Below are 22,606 nucleotides of genomic sequence, written 5' to 3'. Positions count from 1 at the left end.
AGTCAACCTCTTTAAGGGCTCCGGGGTGGGAGAGGAGTGTTCTTGTTTGAGGCTGGAGTGGCCACCAGGGCACCCTGGGAAGGCTGGAGGCCCCCTATTTCGAAATAAGTGTTTACACAGCACTTATTTCAAATTAGCTATTTCGAATTTGGCGTTATTCCTCGTAGAATGAGGTTTACCAAATTCGAAATAAGTGCTCCACTATTTCGAATTTATTTTGAAATAGCGGTTTGGCTGTGTAGATACTAGTAAAGTTAATTTGAAATAATGGCTATTTCGAAATAACTTTGATGTGTAGACATACCCTTACACATCCCATAGTTCCATGCACAGACAGTATAGTTTCGTAAGAACCACACCCCTTGGAACTCTTTTTGGCCAAAACACTCCCTGAGAACCTAGGAAGGATTACACACAAAAAAGGAAAGTCTTTTTTGGCCCATCTACCCGCTTGGCCAGTTGATAACCAGATGCAGATAGAGGCTTTTGCATGAGCTGGAAAGGTACAGTGATGCAGAAACTGAACCCTCCTTAAGCATGCTGAAGGGTTCCTATTTGAAATTCATGAGCATTTTACCACTGATTTCAGCTGAAGCAGAAGCAAGCATTGTGCAAGTATCAGTCCATCTACTTTAATTAAGAACTTTGAGATCCTCGAAGAGAAGAGGCTATATAAGCACACAGTCTTATTTCTTCTTATTATTAATCTTAGGTGATATGAACAATCGTTTAGCAAGAAAAGGTCTGATTTATAAAAGCAGATTTATTTAGTTTAGTGAAAGTGGCTGTTTAAATCTATCTTGGCGATTCAGGGATTTTTTGGGGTTAAATTAAAAAGGTAAAACTACTTTTCAATTTTGTTCTAATTGTATATTTCCTGTTTCTTTAAATCTGCCATCCCTTTTTACTCAGTGTATGATGAAATTACTGTACTGTAGTAGATTAGCAGCTTTATGCATACAACTGGCTATGTTCCATGATTTTGATTGCTCGGAAAAATCAACATCCTTGGTCAAAGAACATCTAACAATAAATACACTTCATTTAGCTGTCACCAGTGATGTCACCAAGTGCAAAGTACAACAACAGAAACAACAGCAAGGTGGGACGGAGCTTTTTGGAAATATTGTTGAACCAGAAATTTCACAAACCTTTCTTTGTTTATCTGCCTAGGGAAATAAATGCCTTGCAAAGACCAATCTATGCATTTCTTATAAATAGGAGATAGTTAGTCAAACTAATACTGGAACAGCAGAACATGTACTGTACATTCCAAGCAGAATCATATGCTTTTGGAGAAAAGGAAAGTCAGGAAAATGCTCTTGGACTGAGAGCTATAGAGATTTCAAGATTGGCTACCATGGCACACCAGTGCACTAGTGTACTGGGGAATTCAGAGACTTGAGTGAATCAACTTCCAGTTTTCTGCAACCTGGTCACAAGGGCTTGACCCAGATTGGCTACTAACTTAATATTAAATTCCAGCATCCCTTCTGGTCTTGTCTAAGCCATGGCCTGCTAACTGCTACTTGGATTCACTTTGCCTTATGCAGCTCTATCAGACTGAGTGTTGTTATTTCACACTAGCCCATGAGCTCCTTCACTGTACTTCCCCCCTGGATTGAATCTCCAGGCAATCAGACATCTTGCATGAACTCTGATAATTGACTGGGACTGCCTTTTGTCCTTCCTCAACCCTGAGCATTACATGGAACCCCATTAAAGCAGACAGATGTAAAGTGTATCAAATAATAATTATGAATGATTTTCACTTTCAACATGTCCATGGATACTGCACAAATATTTCAACCACTCTATTTAATCTGGGGTCTTTCACACAATATTTCAGCATCACAAGGAAAGGCACAGGTAGGTGTAGGAACAGGAATAGAAACTCCTGAATCCTTAAAAATAAAACTTCACACTTTTACCATTTGCAGTTCTCAAAATTCCTACAGGAGTTTTATATTGCTGCCCACTCCCATCCCAGAACCTGAGCTCCTCCCTCACAAATCAACAGTAGACTTCATGGAATTACTGGCACTTCTCCCTTTTCAGAGTCAACATTCTTCTTGAGATGGGGTTTTATTTGTTGGGTTTTGACACCAAACTGATAAACAGGTCACTAGGGCCATTAGCACCTGATGCGTTTGAGTAATCTTCACTCTGCTCTTATATTGAGACTGGCCTGACAGTCAACACAAAAAAAGGGAACAAAAAGGTGGTAAAGCCATCATTGTGATCCTGTCTTCCTGTGCTATACCTTGGTCTCCTTAGCCACAGCACAGATCAGTTAAGTTACTTGCTAAAGTCACACAGTGGGCATAATAGTGCTGGGAATGGGACCCAGACCTCCTGAATGCCAGTTTTCTACTTCCTACACTGATCCATGCTACATTAGGGATATGAATGGTTAACCACTAAGCATCACTAGGTAAAGGAGATGCTTACCAGCTATGTTTAACTGGTAGGGGCTCAAGCAGCCTCCGCCTGCAGTGGGCTGGTCTGGCATGTCACAGGCAGGGAGACTCCAGTCCAGCTGGAGCAGTCCCTGTCTGCAGTAGGCCTGGACCAGCCAGAGCAGCATGTCGCAGGCGGGAGCAGTCCCCACTTGTGGTGGGCCTGGCTTGATTGGAGCAGCATGCCATGAACGCCATTGCTGAAGGGGGCCCACTCCAGCCCGCCCACCATTTAAGTGGTTAACCAGTTAAACATAACCTTTAACTTTAATTAATCAAATAGCATTTACTCTCCTATGCTGCATCCAGCTGGGACACTTTCTATGCGCCTTGGACAATTCACTTACCTTCTGTGTGCCTCAGTTTCCTCTTTTGTATAATGGGGACAATAACTGCTTCACAGAGATTAGGAGGATGTATTTGGGAGAGATTATCATTTACTGTTTTTAAAACATTTTGCAAACATCCATCATTATTACTTCATTAACTCACATTCCTACAGATTTCCATCATGTTTGCATGCTTAACAGTGTAAGGAGCTCTGATGACATGAGCTACAATTAATCAATAATCTTACAAGTGCCATTTCCGCACAGCTCTGCCAATGTCTCTCTAGCTTGCCCCACCCCCGCTGTAGGAAAGCTGGAACTCCCATGAAGTGTCACTGCCAATTACAGCCAACATTCTCAGCATTGGCTTATGTGATTAATTATCCAGTAAGGATTGGGAAGAGACAATACATTTCCTTGCACTTCACAGATTTAAGATTAATATGAACCAAAGTTCTCAGAGGTGAAAGAATGGGGCTTTAATCTTCAGCACTCTAGGGGCAGTGCCAGAGAAGTATGTGAAATCAAAAAAACAAAGCACCATATTCCTATGGTTTGATGAGAGACTTCTTATGGATTGATGAGAGTGGGAAAAATTAAGTTTCTACAGCTTCATCTCTTCTCTTGACACATAAATTCCTTTAATCACTTTTGCTAACTATTAGAGATGTGATCCAAACCATCCCCTCCAATTGAATGTACAAGTACTTTTTGAAAGTTCTGATCAGTGACTCATCGTTACCAATTACTAAAACTATGTGTGTTGGATCAAAGGCTTGCTCTCTCCAAGATCAATCTTCACTGTTTACTTGACCCTACAATGAAATCATAATGCTGATTTTGGGATGACCCCTTTTATTTGCATTGAGGCAGAATAGAATGTTTGAGGGCAACAATTTTTGAAGTTGCGCTAGGAATAGCAAAGTAATTCATTAAAATTGAAAAAAGGCTGACAGGGCCCTGGAAAATATTGGCCAACCCCTCTCACATACTGGAGGCAGGGTTTCCAATACTCCAGGATTATCCAATATTCTCCAGAAATTACAGGTTAATCTTTAGTTAAATATTATGCCATGTAATGAAACCTCGAGCAATATGTCCACCCAAAATTGGCAATCTTAATTGTGTGTGTGTAGAGGGGTTGCACATGGTTCCATACTTGTGGGTTTGATTTCAGGATCATGTCCCTTATTTTTGTGTAAAACATTTTCCCCAAAGTTTCTTGTTGCCCTGTGAAAGTTGCCCTGTGAGTTTAATATGTCTGAATTATTTCTCTAAAAAATTTAAACATTCTGCAATGTAATAATTTCAAAGAAAGAGTCAATTTAAGAGAAAGATGAAAATGTTTTATTATTTTCTAAACAAATTCTTATAATCCTAAACAGACAGAATCATTTCAAAAATAGCCCTTTTCAGGTTACTGTTTACTTATCTTTGACCAATATCCTTAACCACATCCAACTTTAGAGAAAATTCCTGTTAATTTTGAATTTCAGTACCAGGCTATGTCTACACTGCTGGTTTTTGCCAGCAGAGAGTATGCTAATGAAGTGCTCATTAGCATTTATTGCGCTGTCATTAGCATATTCTCTGCCCGAGGCTTTTTGTACAAGAGGTTTTGGCACAAAAGCAAGCAGTATAGACGGATCCGTTTTGCGCAAAAACTCCCAAAAGGTCTGAAGCCTGTGGCCTGGCCTAGCTAACAATGGACAAAACATGGCTAACATAAAGCAAAGCTAAGATGTGAGCAAGAGGCAGGCGCCTGCTCACAGAACTTGGCACAAACAGGGCTGAGAGAGCAAAACACTAATTGGTAATTGGTCCAGATGTAGAACAGTAATTGGAGCTAGGTACCGACTGCAATACAGTAAGTGGTACTGGTCAGACGTTGAATGCACACGGTACCACCAGCTCATTAAAAAAGACGTTGGTACACACTCCCCACACATATAGACCCCAGGTTCAGGAAAAGGTCTAAGATGACAGCATGATGGATAGAGATGATCTAATGACACCATGAGATACAGGACAATGGGTGGTAACCTGACAACGTCAGAGGGTTGCAACTTGACATATCAGGAGTGATGTGTAACTTGTTTGTACCTGTATATAAAGTGGAGTCTTAGGGAGACAGTCTTTGTCCAGCTGGGGGGCAGTGGGAGTTTCCCACAGGTTGTGCTGAGGCCATTTTATGAGTTCATGTATGTAGTGATTCAGTAGAGTCTACTGACAACTATTAGTGTACTTCACTTAATAATAAACCTGGCCAGGCACCTTTAATCCTTATCTGATTTGTGGTCTGTGGAGACACTCCCGGGGTCGGTGGTGGTCACCGAGCCCACATCATTGAGCACACAAGCAAGCAGCCTTCTGGTTATCCTAATTGACAGAGCCAGAGACCTGTCTGGACACCACGGCAGTAAATTCTGACTGACTACACCCAGATTTTTTATAACTGACCTACATTTTTTATTCCTTTTTTTAAAGGAATTGTCACAATTTATTATGTTGAAGAGAAAGGCCCCAGTCCAGCAGACCTTGACTTCAAGACTACTCATGTGCTTAGAGCGGGTCCTGAATCAGCTCTTATAAAAGAGTATCTGGTACCTCTAGAGCAGGGTTTTTCAAACTTCATTCCATTACAACCTGCTTCTGACAACAGGGGCAACTCAAGCCTACAGGGGGAAGGATGCAGGGAGCGCCTCCAGAGGGGTGGGGAGGGGGAGATGTGGGGGCACACCATTGAGCAATTAAAATTTTGCCAGGGACATAGTGTGGATTTGCATGACCCAAGTGCGACAAGTCAACTATGTCTGACAATAAAAATTACACAACCTCAGGAAGGGGAGGGGTGATTCCCGAGTCCTGTTGCTCCAGATATGAGGGTCAAAGCTGATTTCCAAGCCCCAATGCACTGGGGAGGAGGGTGAAGCCAAAGTTTGAGGGCTTTTGCTCTTGATAGCAGAGCTGTAACTTGAGCTCAGCTGCCCAGTACTGAAGCCAATGCCTGAGCCCCACAGCTCAGGGCTATAGTCTTTGGGTTTTGACTTCAGCCCCGAGAAGTGGGGCTTGACCTTGGGCTTGAATGCTGGGTCCTAGGAAATCTAACACCAGCCCTGGTAACCCACTCTGGTTTGACCCACAGTTCAGGAACTGCTGCTTTAGAGAGTCCAGAATGATATAATCGTAGTTTAGAAAATTAGAAGGATTCATAGAAAAAACTATAACCTAATGAGGTACATTGGTAAGACAGGTGTATTAGACATCATTAGGCCAAACATCTGTAACCTAGAGGCACCAAGACTGCTGACAAGGGAGAGTGAAAACTACACTACATTCTTAGCAGAGTGCCAGTTGGAGTTCGTGTGGCAGCACATGGCTTTAGCTCCTAAGGTCACAGGTTCAATCCCACCTGCTGACCAATGTTCATCAACTTTACATGTCTATGATGTAACCTTAACAAGTGTACATAAGCAATGAATTGGGCCCATTGTTTTTAGTTTATTTTTCACTTTGCACTTCCATAAATGTTTTCTGGGGTGCTCCAAGCCCTTTAAAACATTAATTAAATAAAGTTTTGCAATTTCCTGTTACATAGCTGCTTTCATTTCTATTCTAGAAAAATGGTAAAATCCAAGTGCAGAGAAGGTATGCAGCCCAAAATCAAACACTAACAGCAGAGCCAGAAACAGAACCTAGCTCAGCTGGCTCCTACTCTGATACTTTGATTAATATGCAATAATTTTTGTTCTCACATTAAAATAATTATCTATGTCCAAAAAGATGCAAGCAAGCAAATCAGCAGCATCTCTATGGCACTGGGAACAGAACTCATGATTAGGGCTCTACCAAATTCACTGCCAAGAAAAATGCATCACAGGCCATGAAATCTGGTCTCCTCCCCCCTCCCTGCACCTGTGAAATTTGGTCTTTTGTGTGCTTTTACCGCATACTAGACAGATTTCATGGGGGAGAATGTTTCTTAAATATGGGGCCCTTACCCAAAAGAGAATTGCAGGTGTCTTGCAAGGTTATTTTAAAAGGATCACAGAATTTCCATTCCTTACTTTTCTGCTGCCTTCAGAACTGAAGCAGGTATTCCAGAAAAGCAATGCCACGTCCAAGGAATGCATCCGCTTTTCCAAAAAAATTTTTGGGAAAGCGGACACGCTCTTTTGCCACCCTTGTAAACCTCATTCTACAAGGAAGAAGGGATGTGTTGAAAGAGCAGGTTTTTCCAAAATTTGGCACAGTGTAGATGCGCCAAATTTTGGAAAAGCCTCTTTCGACAGAAAAGTGGAAAAGGATATGCAAATTGAGAACCACAATTTGTGTAACCTTTTTCGAACTACCTTTGTAGTCTAGATGTAGCCATATAGTTACATTCATATTGCAGCAACCTTTGACAGGTACACACTTAGTGCTCCTGCTATTTGTCTACTAAATCAGACAGGCTCTTCTAAAGTCATCAGTATGTTACTTCATTACTATATGCTAAACCAGGCGAAAGATTGTCGTCGTCTCCAAATTAAAATTTTACCAGCTTAGCCCACTCCAGCTGTAATACTGCCACCATATCACCTGATCCTGAACCTTTTATCACCATTATCATATATACTCCACTTCATGTAGAGGGGGTCTCAGAACTTTACATGAGGCATTCAGCACTCAGCAGAAGTGATTCTATCTGTGCTAGAGTTTAACATGCAAACACTCAAGAATGGAGATTTGAGACTAACAGCAACATACAAATGAAAGGAGAGTTGCCCAACCACTCTGAAGAGCCAAGGTGCTGTTTACGAGACACAACAATGGTTGTGCAGTGCTAGTGAAGCCAGAATTTTGCTTCATGAGAAGAACTAGTTACTCACCTCTGGTGCAGTAACTATGGTTCTTCGAGATGTATCCCCGTGGGTGTTCCACTCTATTTCCACTCTAGGTGTCGGGTCTGTCCCAGCACTGCTGGTGAGAGGATTTTACAGCCGTAGTCGGCTGGACTGCTCATGCGTGTGGAGCGCCATGCGCTGTTTGCGTGCTTTCCAACGACGTAAGGTCCAGCCCCCGGCCAGTTCCTCTCACCACTCGGTGTCTGCAACAAGAAATAAAGAGAGAGAGAAAGCCCGGAGCAGGGAAGAGGGTGGGACGTGGAGCACCCACGGGGACACATCTCGAAGAACCACCGGCTGCACCAGAGATGAGTAACTAGTTCTTCTTCTTTGAGTTGTCCCTGTGGGTGCTCCACTCTGGGTGACTGTAAAGCAGTAGCTGCTGTGTGTGCTCTGGGTCAATGCATTTCTGCAACTGATAGCACTGCAAAAGCTACTGCCAAGTCTGAGGCCCAATGTCGTACTACTGCGTAATGCTGCATGAACGAAGTGCTGGAAGACCAGGTAGCTGCACAGCAAATGTCACTGAGGAGAACTCTGCAGGCAAAAGCCGTGGAGGTCGCTACCGCCCTTGAAGAGTGGGCAGTCGGTTGTGTGATAAGGGGCCTGTTTTGTATAGCATGACAGGTGGAGATACAAAGGCCAATGAGTCTGGCAATACGCTGGCTACACAGTGCTTTGCCTTTGGAGCTCTGTGCAATGGAAACCAAAAGTCTGTCTGTCGCCATTGATGCGTTCTCTATATATAATAAGACAGCACTCGGCAAACGTCGAGTGTATATAACAGAGCGTCCTTTCGTGACAATGAGGTTTGGGATAAAAGGATGCAAGAACAATGGGTTCATTTACATGAAAAGAGGAGCAGATCTTGGGTATAAAGGCCGGGTGAAAACGTAACGTAACCGAGTTCTTGGAGAAAGAGGTGAAATGTGGTGATGCCATCAAAGCCACCAATTCGCTACCTCTACGAGCTGACGTGATAGCAAGTAGAAAAACTAACTTCACTGTCAACATTTGGAGTGGAACAGTCACGACAGGTTCAAATGGAGGGTGCATGATAGTATCCGGCACCAGATCCAGATTCCAACAGGGAGGTAGGGGCCTTCGAGGCGGGTACAGATTCATGAAACCCTTTAAAAATCTTTCTTTGATGTGATGGCTGCATACTGAATAACCCTCCATGGGACAGTGAAAAGCACTAATAGCTGCTAAATGTACTTTTAGGGACGAAAGGGAAAACCCTGACCTCTGCAAGTGAACCATATAATCAAGGATTCAGTGTAATGGAGTTGTCTGCTGTTCTATGCTGTTTCGAAGACACCATTGGGAGTATCTATGCCATTTTGCTAGGTAAGTATTCTGTGTGGAAGACTTCTTACTGTGTACCAGTATTATCTTAACCTGGTCTGAGCAAAGGGTCTCTCCATCCCTGAGCCAATTAGCAGCCATGCTGTCAGATGCAATGAGTCCAGTATGGGATGTAGGAGAGCGCCCCTCTCTTGTGAGAGAAGGTCCAGGTAAAGGGGGAGGGGCCAGGGTAGTGCAAGCGACATCCTGTATAAGAGTAGATACCACATTTGTCTCAGCCAGGCCGATGCTATCATGATGACAGTTGCCGCCTCCGTCTTGACTTTTTGCAATACTCTGGGGATGAGGATCACTGGAGGAAACGCATATAGATGCGTCCTTTTCCAAATGATTAGGAGGGCATCGCCGAGAGAAGCTCTGCCGATACGTGCTCTGGAGCAGAAGAGGGGACACTTCACGTTGCCGGGAGTGGTAAAGAGGTACACTGCCGGAGTTCCCCATCTGCGAAAAACCTGTTGAAGTACGTCCGTTCTTATCTCCCATTCGTGATCTTGGGGAAAATGACATTGCTGGTGACAGGTAAGTAAGACGCTGTTAGAGTGATGTTGTTCCATATGCACCAGTTCCAGAACCCGCAATGCTTCGGCACACAGGGAGCGTGATCTTGCTCCTCCCAGTTTGTTTATTTAGTACATTGCGGCTACGTTGTCTGTGAGAATTCTGACAGAGGTGCCCCTTATGTGCGGTAGAAAGTGCTTAGCATGCATGAAAAACAGCTCTTAGCTCTAGAAGATTTATGTGCAGAGACCTCTCGGTGGGGGACCACTTGCCTTGTACGCGTCTGCTGTTTATGTGAGTGCCCCAGCCAATAAGAGAAGCATCGGTTGTTATTTGAATGGATGGTTGTGGCCTCTGGAAAGGAACTCCTGTCATGAGATTTTTTGCTTTTGTCCACCATCGAAGAGACATGCGAACGAGAGACGGCACACGTGAATACTAATTTGTGAATACTGTGCTTTGCAGGTATATACACAGTTGCTAGCCAGTGTTGGAAGTTCCGCAAGTGGAGTCGAGCATAGGGAACGACAAAGGCAGTAGCCGCCATGTGCCCCAGCAGATGGAGACAGGTGTGGACCAATATTGTTGGAGCTTCGACGAGCACATGGATCAGGTTCTGAATTGTCTGAAATCTGTCCAAGGGTAAGTATGCTCTGGCCTCTAGAGAATCGAGGATCGCTCCTATGAATTTTATGGTTTGTGTCACAGTTCTCGTTGACTTTTGCTTGTTCACTATGAGCCCGAGGGAGCCGAACGTATGCTTGACCAGTGCCACCATGTCTAGGGCCTCTTGTTGCATTGTGGCCTTTATCAGACAATCGTTGAGGTATGGAAATATTACCACATCTAGACGGCGGAGATGAGCCGCCACTACAGACAGCATTTTTTAGAATACCTTGGATGCTGATCAAGACTGAAGGGCAAAACACGATATTGGAAGTGTTCGTCTGCAATCACGAATCAAAGAAATCGCTTGTGAGCAGGGTGAATGGTGATGTGGAAATATGCATCTTGCAGGTCGAGGGCTGTGAACCAATCATTGTGTCGAGAGATGTAATTATTGTGGTAAGAGTTACCATCTTGAAACGCTATTTCCGAAGATGACGGTTCAACCGGCGAAGATTGAGGATGGGTCTCCAACCTCCCGTCTTTTTCTGCGTTAGGAAGTAATGCGAATAAAACCCTTTTCCTCTGAATTGGTCTGGGACCCTTTCTATTGCTTTGATGGTGAGGAGGCAGTAGGCCTCTGGTCGCAGGAGGAGTTCGTGAGATGGGTCTCTGAAGAGGGATGGGGTAGGTGGGTGTGTGGGAGAAATGGAAGTGAAGGGAATCGTGAGACCTGATTTTATGACTTTTAAAACCCATCTGTCCATTGTTATCTCGGCCCACTGTTGATAGAAAGGGCGAAGACGATGGTGAAAGAGAGGTAAGGTGCCGGAGATATTAGTTACAGCGATTGGTACATGCAAGCCCCCGAACAAGAAGTCAAATTTGTCGTTTGGAGGATGCTGGGTTGGTCGGGCATGATGTTTGAGGACGTCTGTGTTGGGGTCGTTGCCTCAGACGCATTTGGTCAAATGGTGGCTGTTGCTGTTTGCGTGGCTGATAGTTATACCTTCTTTGAAAGGGAAAGTACCGCCTACGCTTAAAGGGCGGTGCGTACATGCCGAGCGTATGCAGGGTAGTGCGGGAATCCTTGCCCATATGAAGGACCTCATTGGTCTTTTCAGCAAATAATTTGGTCCTGTTGAAGGGCAGATCTTCGACTTTCATCTGCAGCTCTCTTGGAACACCTGCTGTTACTAGCCAGGAGGATCGTCTCATTGCTATTGCAGTCGCTATAGACTGTGCTGCCATGTCAGCTACATCCATGGCCATTTGGAGGCTTGCCCTGGAACACGCATATCCTTCTTGCACCATGGCCCATAGAATCATCTTATCAGACTCTGGCATGCGCTGCGCAATCTCACCCAACTTAGCTATGTTGTCAAAGCTATGATTTGATAACAATGCTGCATAGTTAGTGATACGAAGGAGGAGCGTGGATGATGAATATACCTTTCGGCCAAATATATCCAACTTCTTTGCCTCCTTATCCGCCCCCGTATTCTTTATTTGGGGATTCTTTGCCCTTTGCAGGGCCGTGTCCATCACGAGGGAGTTAGGTTGGGAGTGGGTGAAAAGCAATTCCAATCCCTTTGATGGCATGAAGTATTTCTTGTCAACGCATTTAGATGTCAGTGTGGTAGACACTGGGGTGTCCCAAATCTCCACTGCTGACTCTAGGATGGCCTCGTCGATCAGAAGCACTATCTTAGATTGGTGCCTAGGGTGCAAATTTTTTAGCAGCTTTGTACTGTTTCGATTGAACCTCAGCCAATTGCACCTTTTGAGATTCCACCACTCTCTTAAAAAGATCTTGAAACTGCAGCGCATCATCGAGAGGAGAGGTATCTCCTGCGAATACCACTTTATCGGGCAAGGATGAAGAGAGGTCTGTTGGAGAAGCCTCTCGAGGCTGATCGTCCGTGTCCGGTATCTGCCCTTCCTCTGGCTCCGAAGGGACATTAGAAGGCAGCGGTAATGGTTGGGTTTGCTGTTGGACCTGCCATGGTGGTGAATATCGGTGAAACGATGAGGAATGACAGCAGCACAAGTGAGTGTGCGAGCGAAACCTCCTACAGCCATGAGACGTGTAGTGATGATCATAGTATTGGTCAGAATATGCAGGAGATGATCTTCTGGACGAGCAGTAGCTCCCATGTCTACTGCGATAAGCTGCAGAGAGAGAGTGGATCGATGAATGGGACCTGTGAGGGGAAGAAGGTCTGCGCTCACGGGAGGCATAACGTGAGGAAGATCGACGCTGTGGAGACCGGGGTTCGTGTCTGTGGTAAGATTCCTGCTCTGAGTGAGATCTCCTGTATGGGGAACGCCCATGCTGGGGTGAGGGGGATGGTTCCGGTGAGAAAACTGGGGATGGTGAGAGTGAGGGAAGTTGCGGTACTGATTTCCTGGCCGCCTTTGTGGGAACCATAGTGGCAGCTGCCTCCGAGACATCATCTGATTGCCCATCAGCTGGTGGATGGATCTGCTCATCAATTATCAAAACCGGCGACTGAGAGGTAGACGACGATGCTGAGGTCATCTCTAATAATGGTGCCAGTGCCGTGTCAGGTGCTTCCTCGTGCTCCCTCCGTGGTGCCGTACTCGGTGTCGCTTGGCGTGATCTTTGCGGTGCTGCCCTCGGTGCCGCTACGGCCGCTTCTCACGGTGCCGATTGCAGTGCCGCCTCTCGCTGTTCTTGCGGTGCTGCTTGCAGTGCCAATAGGCACAGCACCATGCTGGGTGCTACGTAGCGGGACTTCCTTGGCGCAATGTCCAGTGCCGGGTGATGTCAGTGTGCCGGTGCCGCACTCTGTCCATGCTCGACTGCCGGTGCGGATGACGTGCTGGCGGCACAAGTGCTTTGGGACCAGGTGGTACCGCGGATTTAGAAGGGTGTGGTCCAATCCCCGAAGTCCCCGGCTCATCCCTCTGGCTGACTCTGGGCACTGGGGCAGCAGGTAAATAGTGAGCAGGAGAAGCTCACTTCTCCTTTGAGGCCAGAGCCTTGGGGGATGATGCTCTACTCTTTTGAGCCGCGGCAGGGTCCAATGGTGCGCCATCAGAAGGCTGAAGCACTTTATCAAAAAGAATTAGTTTAAGGCACATTTCTCTGTCCTTACGTGCTCTCGCGGTCAATTTCGAGCAGTGGACATACTTCTGGGGTATATGTGACTCCCCCAGGCACCGAATACAGGCGGCATGGCTGTCTGAGGCCAGCACTGTGTCCCTACACAGGGAACACTTTTTAAAACCTGAGAAACCAGGCATGGTGGGTCTGGAACAAACAGGGATCCCACTGAAATCCTTACTAAACTAACTATAAACTATGACTAATAATTTAGCAAACTAGAAGAACGTTAAATAGATAAGAGAATAAATTTGTTTTTTTGAACAACTAACAGGAACTCTAAGCTAACTAACTATAACTAACTAACTATGAACAATAAAACACTAAATTTAACTTTTTTTCCACAGAAACCAACTTTCTCCAAAGAGAAGAAGGGAGCTCTGCCAGCAACCGAGGACGGTGGAGAGGAACTGGCGGGGGGCCGGACCGCGCGTTGTTGGAAAGTGCACGACCGGCGCGTGGCACTAAATGCACATGCACGGTCCGGCCAACTACGTCTGTAAAATCCTCCGACCAGCGGCATCGGGACGGACCCAACACCTAGAGTGGAACTAGAATGGAGCACCCACAGGGACCACTCGAAAAAGAGCAAAAGAATTGCATTTCCCAGGATGCTCTTCTCTGCACAGCACCCCTATTTATTCTAGTATTAGCTCTGTCTAGAGTAGTGTTTCTGAAAGTGTTTTGCAGAATTATTTTGAGAAACACGTTAACTGGCTGCCCCGGTTTGTTTATTTACCGGCACCACGGCCACGAAGCCTCGCGGCTCCCATTGGCTCCATTTTGCTCCTTGCAGCTAAGCAGAGCAGCTGGAAGTGGTGGCCAGGCCCATGCCGTTTCCCGTGGCTCCCACTGGCTGCAAAGGATGAAACAAAGCCAACAGGAGTCATGAGGTTCTGTGGTCACAGCGCCGATAAATTAAAAAACCAGGGCAGACAGTTAATGTGTTTCTCAAAGTAATTCCGCAAACACTTTCAGAAACACTGGTTTAGAGCACTTGGAACCTTGAAATAGCTGGTGAATATGACAAGTGGTCTGGAAATGAAGTTTCTTCTTAGAAGCAGTCAGTATCTTCAGATTTAAATTATATGAAGTCAGACTCAAATTTAGCCAAATTACACAAGCTAGAAAAGGATCAGTAACTAAATGTGTCTGTCAGTTTCCTATTCTGAAGACATACTGAATTTTTTTCATTTTAATAAAGGGTAAGAAGGATGAGTAATGTCAATAATTTATGCTAAGAATGATTTGAGTGCAATTACCATTTGTATGGGTATCTGGTTATAAAACACTTTTCCTCAGGTTTCAGTGAGTCACTCTCTGACTAACAGGTACTCGTATCTAAAAGCAAAAATATTCCCTCAAGTCCCCCAGCAGGAGGCCACATTGTACTAAATGTGGTCACCCAGGCCCATAATCGCATCACTGTAGGAGGCAAATCCTGTATAAAAAAGAAACATATTCAGTGAACAGAAAGCCGTTTTTCATTCTCATGTTGCTTTGAAGCAGCGGGACGTGGCAGGAATTTTAGTGACAATCAACTCCAATCATATTCATATTGAAAGCTCACTGATGAAAATCATTGTTGTAAAGTTTTTAGTACAAGTGGCACCAAATGCAAATACTAGCTCAAAGAAAAGAAAACAAAAACAAAACATGACAAAAGACCAGTCAAATTTCTAGCCCATGAACTGGGAATATGAAACTCAAATACAGCATAATACAGCAATATAGCTCCTCCAATTATGTTTCCTACCAGTTGGTCTAATAACTTATAAAGAATATCACTTTCTCACAGCTATAAGCCTAGGCATCGGTGCTGAAAGTTTCTGGTTCAATCCTCACTGACAACAGAGCTGTCTGTAACTTTCATTAGTTACAATAGGCAACAATACTAAATAAATACTAATAAATCGGGAACTGCCCAAACAATCAGAACAAGAAGAAAAATGGAAATTAAGCAGGAATGTGAGAGCCACAAGTATCAAAGCGACTGAACATCTTCATCTTCAAGCAGCAGTGCAGTCCATAGACACAAGATATCCCAAATGTAATGCTACAGAAGTACAAAATGCATATATTTTATACACATGAACTTCAAGGGGCTCAACCAGACAAACAACAGAAGCTTAGGGGGGGAGAATATCACCACAACAGTCAATTCCCACTCTGAAAACGCTCAGCATTAAGACTAGTTCAGCTTGCCTGGCAGAGCAAGAAAGGTTGGCTAGGGATGGAAATTTAGAAAAAAACAAAAGAAAAATAAAAAACACAGGGAGTAGGAAGCAACATTAAAGCATATTGAAAGATTAACAACATAATTAGCAGGGCTGTGTCAAAAGGAAAATTCCTCTGCAAAGGTTTAAGTGGACAATGAGTTTCCCTGAAATCTCCAAGAGGCAGTTCCCAGCTCCTCAGACGGGAAAACAAATTCTGGAAAAGTTATTTCAGTTCATTACTCACCTCACTTAGTACTAGTGAACTCTATTGCAGATCAGTATGACCTTTTGCTTTAGTGCAGTACAGTTGTAAGAACACAAAGCACACAATCCCACTTTTTTTTTTTAGAGAAAGAGAGAGAGAGAGAGAGAGAGAGAGAGAGAGAGAGAAAATACAGTTGAGGCACTGTTGACTTGATATTTATATCTGGACAGATCCAAGAAACACATCAGGATGGCTACATGATTTTCATTGACCTGACCAAGGTGTTTGACATGGTCAACAGAAACAGGCTTTAGATGGTACTTGGTCACAATGGCTGTCCTGAAAAAATTAATCAGTATAGTTTGTTCCTTCCATGATGGTATGTAGCATCACGTCCTTCACAATGGAGAGACATCAGTATCTTCTGAAGTATCAAATGGTACAAAGCAAGGATGTGTCCTTGCTCCTCTCCTGTTTAGTATCTGCTTCTCGAGTCTTCTGCTAGCTGCTTTCAAGGATTGCAAACTGGGCATACCCATTCAGTTCTGAACTGAACATAGCATTTTCAACCTTTGAAGACTTCAGGCTCACACCAATGTCTTCACTACAACTATCCATGACATCCTGTTTGTGTGCATTACTGGGTCATTCAGCTGAGGATGCACAGGCGCTTTTTCACAGTATTGCTACGAAAACTAGCCGTTTGGACTCATTGCGAGCCTCAAGAAGACAGAGGTTTATGTCTTAGTCTGTTTGAAAAGAGACTAGCACTCCAGTGATAACAGTTGCTGATATTGTTTGTAAGGCTGTTGACAAGTTCTGTTACCTTGGAAATGTACTATCCCCCAGCATAAATGCGGATGACAATGTAATTGCTCAACTAGCCAAAGTTAGAACTGCCTTTGAAAGATTGGCTATACTCTTATGGAATGACCATGATGTTAACCTTCATATAAAGAATAAACTTAAAAAACAACAAATGGTCTGGTAGCATTTTATAGTCTAACAAAACATGTAGATGGTATCATGAACTTTCGTGGGCCCAGCCCACTTCTTCTGATAACAGGAGTTTCATATAAAGGTAGCAGTTTATCAAGCAGCGATTCTGACTATTGTGCTATATGATTTGGAGTCATGGACCATATATCGTTGGCATATTTTCAAACATGACCAGTTCCATATACGCTGTGATTGTCCATGTGAATTGGTGGGAAAAAATTCCAAACACAAATGTCCTTAAGTTGAGTGACATGGAAGCAATGCTTCTGAACAGGTTCACTGGATTAGTCATGTTATGAGGGTGGATGACACATGGATACTGAAGGTGGTCCTTTTATGGTCTTCTTGTTTGTGGAAAATGCTCTATTGCCAGTCAGAAAAAAATTTATAAAGTTATCTTAAAAGCCAACATGAAGTAATGTGGCATATCTCATGGTGATCTGGAAATCATAGCTCAGGAAAGATTGTTCTGGCGGCAAACTATTGCACAGGCTCTCACGTGCTTTGAAAGTCAACATACCCAAACATTACAAGAAAAATGTGAGATTTGAAAAGTGTGCCTAGCGCCTGCAGATGGCAGGTTTTTATGTGATACCTGCAATCAGATTTGTCAGTTAAGGATTAGTGTAGTCGCTCACCAACAGCGTTCTAGAAGATGAGATCAGTCAATCAACGGCTCAGTCCAGTGTTCAAATCAGTGTTTTAACAGTCCCACCAGGCTGATCAATTAAGATTAATGCTTCAGGGCCTGAATTTGCATGCATGGCACAAGGAAAACGCACACCAACTTCACTCAAATCTTTGTTTATGTTGGTATTGCAGAATCAGAGCTATGTGGAAAAAATTTAAAATTCCATGAGAACTGTAGCATGGACTCATTCCCCAATGCTTCAAGCTTATGGTCTAGAACTCTGTTTCTCAACCTTTTTTTGGTTGGCAATCCCTTATTTTAAGACCAAAATGTGCACATTTACATTACAGATTTTAGTTACTTTTTATAATTAAATGTATCAGCTATAAAAATGCATAACTCTATAGTACAACTACAATTAATACACCAAACGTTGAAGAAGTGGATTTTGCCCACAAAAGCTCATAATAATATACATATATTTTTGTTATTCTCTAAGGCAGTGTTTCCCAATTTTATTTGGACACGGAACCCTTTTAAACTTGAAAGAATTTTGTGAAACTCCTAATAAGAGTCTAATATATGGAACTGAAAAAATAGACCACAAATAAGTAAGGATAATAATAAACAAATGTTAAACAAGGCCGTGAGATCAATATTTAGTTTACTTGCACATATTTAAAACAAAAAGCACATAATATTAATTTTTTTAAATCATAAAATATTATTGTAATGGAATTGTCTCACGGAACCCTTATTTTCACTTTGGGAAACACTGCTCTAAGGTGCCAAAGGACTGCTTGGGTTTTTTTTAAAGTTGTTTTTAAAGTTAGATACTAACATGACTCCCCCTCTGAGATTTACAAACACTGAAGGTTTTGGCCACCCAAAAAATATTCTGGAAATCTTATTTTCTTTGATTTATAATTGTAACAAACATTTTCAATATCTTGCAACACCCAACTGCCTTTTGTAACTCTGAGGGGTCATCAATCATTGTTTGAGAAACAAGGCTCTAGAATAAAAATCCTGTAATTTCCATCTGATTTGATCTTTAAAAGTATGAATTTGATAATCTGATATTTAAACTTTAACTGAAATTAAAATGTTGAAAAAATACATTCAAAAAGGCCTGACTGCCATTTATACTAAGGCTCTACAATGTAAAGGCTTTACTCTGGATATAAACATAGTTTATATCCACTTTAAGGCCCCTTTACATTGACAGAGGGATAAAAACAGCCAGGCAATAAATCAAATCAGGCACAGAGAGTTCTTTTTAAAATTTCCTGCTTAATAATCCTCATCTTCAACTCTTTGTTAAATGACTGAATAATTCTGAAACAAACAAATTTAGGGGGAATATATAACTAATTAATGTTTAAGGCCCAGTGCTGCTACCTTTCTCACATTAAACAATACCTTACTCCATCAGTAGTCCATTCAAATCACTGATTTCACTTAGAATAAGGTATTACTCTCCATAATAAAAGGTGTCAAAAATCAGGCCCTAAATGAAGACAAACATGAAACAATATTATACCTTCAGTTAAAGAGTTAACTTCTTAAAACTAGACACCCATTCACTATATGCGAAAATGCACAAGTGCCATAGGTGCACATGCAAATTAGGTCCCTGCATGTGTAAAATGGGCATTTAGGAATCTGTCCTTTCTCCTTTGATTTATGTATGCAATTTCAGTAACCGTATAAACAGATGTAAGTGAACAAATGGTCCTCTGCAGTACTTTGTAAAAAATGTGGCCTAAAATATCCGTCAAGCAATTGTTATGGCCATACAGAAGCAGCAGTATGTGGTACACCTTAACAACTAAAAGTAATTTTAAAAATATTCTTGGGACTTGCCATGCTTTTTTATTTTTTACAGCATCAAACATTTGAATAGTGGCTAAAATATATCAAAGAAGAACTTCAAATAAAATTCAAATCAAACTAGGAAAATTACTGAATTTTACAAATTCGTAATCAAATGAACAAAACACAAGTGCAAAGGGGAAAAAAGCAAGAGGAAGCTATCCTGCTTTGTTCATTTATGTTAATAATTTCAGTGTAATCTTAGTTCTCCATAATATTCCCTAATGTGCGTGTGAGTGTACTTCAATATAATTTGTATAAACAATAAAGTATAATACAAAGATCTCCATTTATGGACTATATAATAAAAGTACATCTCAGTGAAGTTCTGCTGTTAGAAAATATCTCTGCCCTCAAGGTCTTGCATCTACCAGGCTCCCACATGGTGCTGAGTACTCTCAGTTAATGGTAATACTACTACTACTAATAATAATAGGAGCAGAGGGCAGTAAATATCTTGGAAGTTGCACTCAGGGTCTTGCAAGAACTGACCCTGACATACAAAAATCAAAATGGGACCAAGAGTGCAGACTCAGCAGAGGGAGGAGGGTAACAAGACCATCTTAGTGAGAAGAGATTGGGAAGAATAGTGTTAAAAGTTTTAATGAGAACTGGTAAGAAATTTTTTGAATTCTGAAAGAAAATTGAAATTATTTTTCTTTTTCCAAACAGTGCTAATTTAAAAGAGAGATCTAAAAGGAAAGAATTCTGAAAGCTTTTGAGAACCTGAGAGAGAAGCTAATGAGTTTAAGTCCTCTACAAAAGCTGCTAGGTGGATATAGAATTGCATGCTTCAACTGTTTGATAATATCGCGATAGGTGCTAGAGAAAAAGGAGCTGCCTCTGCAGGCATGTTGTTATTCTATATTATTACAAAGTGTAGTTCCATTATAAAATGTAGATTGTTATAAAGAAACACTTGCAAATATTTTTCTACAACAGCTGCCACCTGAGGATTTTAAAGAGCATGAGAATTGTTAGTGAATTCTCACTGTGTGAGCAATCCAAGTATTGTCCACATTTTAAACACAAGGAAACTGAAGTACATAGTCTAAACAATTTGGTGCAAGTTACAAGTGAGCCAGTAGCAGAAGTAGACTAAAAAGCTAGCCTAGTGATGCCCAGTCGTGTACCATAATCGCAAGACTATAGTTCCTCCCTAACTGCATTTATTTATCTGCAATATTGATGGTAAAAACAAAAAAGTAAACTTTTTTTAAAAAATGAATTCACTGCTTAATGCATTAGACACAAAAACAACTCTTACAAAACAAGAGGGAACAATATGACCTTGTTTACCTACAGTGCTTCAATCTCTGATCTCTGTTACCTTGTGACATTTGTAGTAAATGCGTGTTAGTACATTCACAATTTTTGGCTGAACATGCTGATATGAAGTCTACCCCACAAAAAGCCACACTATTTGATAAACAGTGGAATACACACAAAACAACCATCTTTAAAAACAGTTAATTATTAAACACCACTCTCATACTGCCAGATCAAGGCTTAAATTTTCTGATGATGAATCTGGCCCAATTAAACTAATATTGTCAATTTACAACTATAACACACAGTAACATAGAGAATTAGGGATTACACTCCAGAAATCATATTCTTTTAATACCTATTACTTAAATAGTAATTTTCCAGTCTTCTTTCTAATTAGGTATGGTTTTAAGGACTAATCCTGCATCACTGAAGCCAATCCAAGTGTTTTCATTGACTTCAATATGAATGTGATATAGCTATCAATTTGTCACCAATATGTTATATTCGGTCTGTATACTAAATTCTTACAGTCATTTCAGAGACTGTTTTTTTTTATAACAATACTTACAGAACAAATTAAGCTTTGCTACATCCTTGAGAGGAAGGCAGTGGGAAGTAAATATTCTTATTTTACAGATGGGGAAACTGAGGCACTAAGCAGTGACATGCCCAGGATCGCACAGCACATAACTAGCAGAGAGCTATTCTGAGGTTTCACGCTTTCTTCCCTATGCTCAGAACAACAGACGGAGAAGGGCATATTCAGAAACATTTGGCACTGACCTAATGCTGTTCCCATTAAAGACAAAGCAGTATCAGGCCAACACTGAGAGCTTCTGGAAATCTCACACTGAGCTTTCTGAAGTTCCCACTTCTGTCCCATGATGTTTCTAATATACCAGATTATTTTAAACTTTTAGCAAGATTCTTTTTTTTTTTAAGGGTGAAGGGAGGGTCTCCCATCATGCCTACTGCAAGCTCTCTGCCACTCCCTTCCCCAACACAACTGCTGCTGCTGTTTGCTCCTTACAGACATACTGACCATACCAGCCAGCAGATGATGCCTGGCCATCAAGATGCACTCCAATATGCAGATCCAGAGCTGGGATATCTGGATCTGCTACTATGCAGAACACTTGACAATTAGTGCCTCGTATCTACAAGCCATGCTAAAACTAAGACATGGACGGGAAGGAGGTCAGTTCCAGAAATCTGTCCCATAAAATAAAAATACAGAAATTCACAAATCAAAAGACTTCTGGCTTAGTTCCAAATGCAGCCAGCGAGGTTGCAAATATAAACATAGCAAGATCTGAAGGATTTCCGTTTGGTCTTCCTTCCTCTCCCCAGAGCAATGGCTTGCATAGACATAAGGAGAGTACAATTACTTGAGGGCATTTAAGAGACATTCCTTACACTTCTATTTCAAATACCATCCAAGTAAAACTTTCCAAGTTTTGATAGTTAACATACTGTTCTTCACACAGCCATAACAACTAGCACTTACAACTATGGATCAATAACTATTTCTATAATCTGAGAGAAACAGCTTTCAGAATTAAATGCTGCCGATCCTGCATTTTCAGTTTGTATTTACAGTTAGTGCACAACAAGAATATACAGTATCAGAAAGTCCCACACTTCTGAAATTACTTACCTGGAAACATCTCACTCCTAGAGTCTCAAGAATTTGCTCACTAATTTATAGCATTGTACTTTCCCTAACACTGAAAGTGCTGGCAGTCTCAATATCTCAGAATGAACATTTATCTTTACTATATTGATAATTAAAACAAACAAACAAACAAATACATTTGGGGCCAGATTACAACGGCTGTTCTGTTCATCTAAATGTGAAGCAGGTTCCTTTCAATGAAGTTACTCCGATTTGCAATTGTGGAACTGAGATCAGAATCTGGCCTGTGATATTTTATACTCATTTGTTAAAAAAGTGTAAAAGAAAAGGAATTTGTTGTTTTATAAAGCTATGAAAATATCCTCATAAAGAAATCTAATGACAGTCAATGTATTTTAAAGAGCAGAAATTAGACAGTTGCTAACATAAAATTACAAGCATCATGTCTTATAATATTCAAAAGATCACTAAGAGATACAAATCACACCCACAA

The 22,606-nt window shown here is 41.9% G+C and overlaps 1 protein-coding gene across 17 annotated transcripts in view; it reads right to left on the bottom strand.

Annotated features, from left to right (window-relative positions):
* LOC112545341 (uncharacterized) overlaps positions 1 to 22,606 on the bottom strand; it is a 233,204-nt gene that overhangs the window by 32,039 nt on the left and 178,559 nt on the right. For 2 of the 17 annotated variants that reach the window (XM_089778163.1, XM_089778164.1), the window contains exon 1: positions 1 to 22,606. This exon is cut by the window's left edge. The exons of the other annotated variants lie outside the window; for them this stretch is intronic. In XM_089778163.1, coding sequence (XP_089634289.1) covers positions 11,026 to 12,639 — 1,614 coding nt within the window. In that variant the 5' untranslated portion in view covers positions 12,640 to 22,606 and the 3' untranslated portion in view covers positions 1 to 11,025. 17 annotated transcript variants of the gene reach the window in all.

This window comes from Pelodiscus sinensis, chromosome 1 (genome assembly GCF_052426305.1).
Source record: "Pelodiscus sinensis isolate ZL-2025 chromosome 1, ASM5242630v1, whole genome shotgun sequence".
Taxonomy (NCBI): Eukaryota; Metazoa; Chordata; order Testudines; family Trionychidae; genus Pelodiscus; species Pelodiscus sinensis.
The sequence above is the reverse complement of the archived record's forward strand: the minus strand, read 5'-3'. Positions and strand labels throughout refer to the sequence as shown.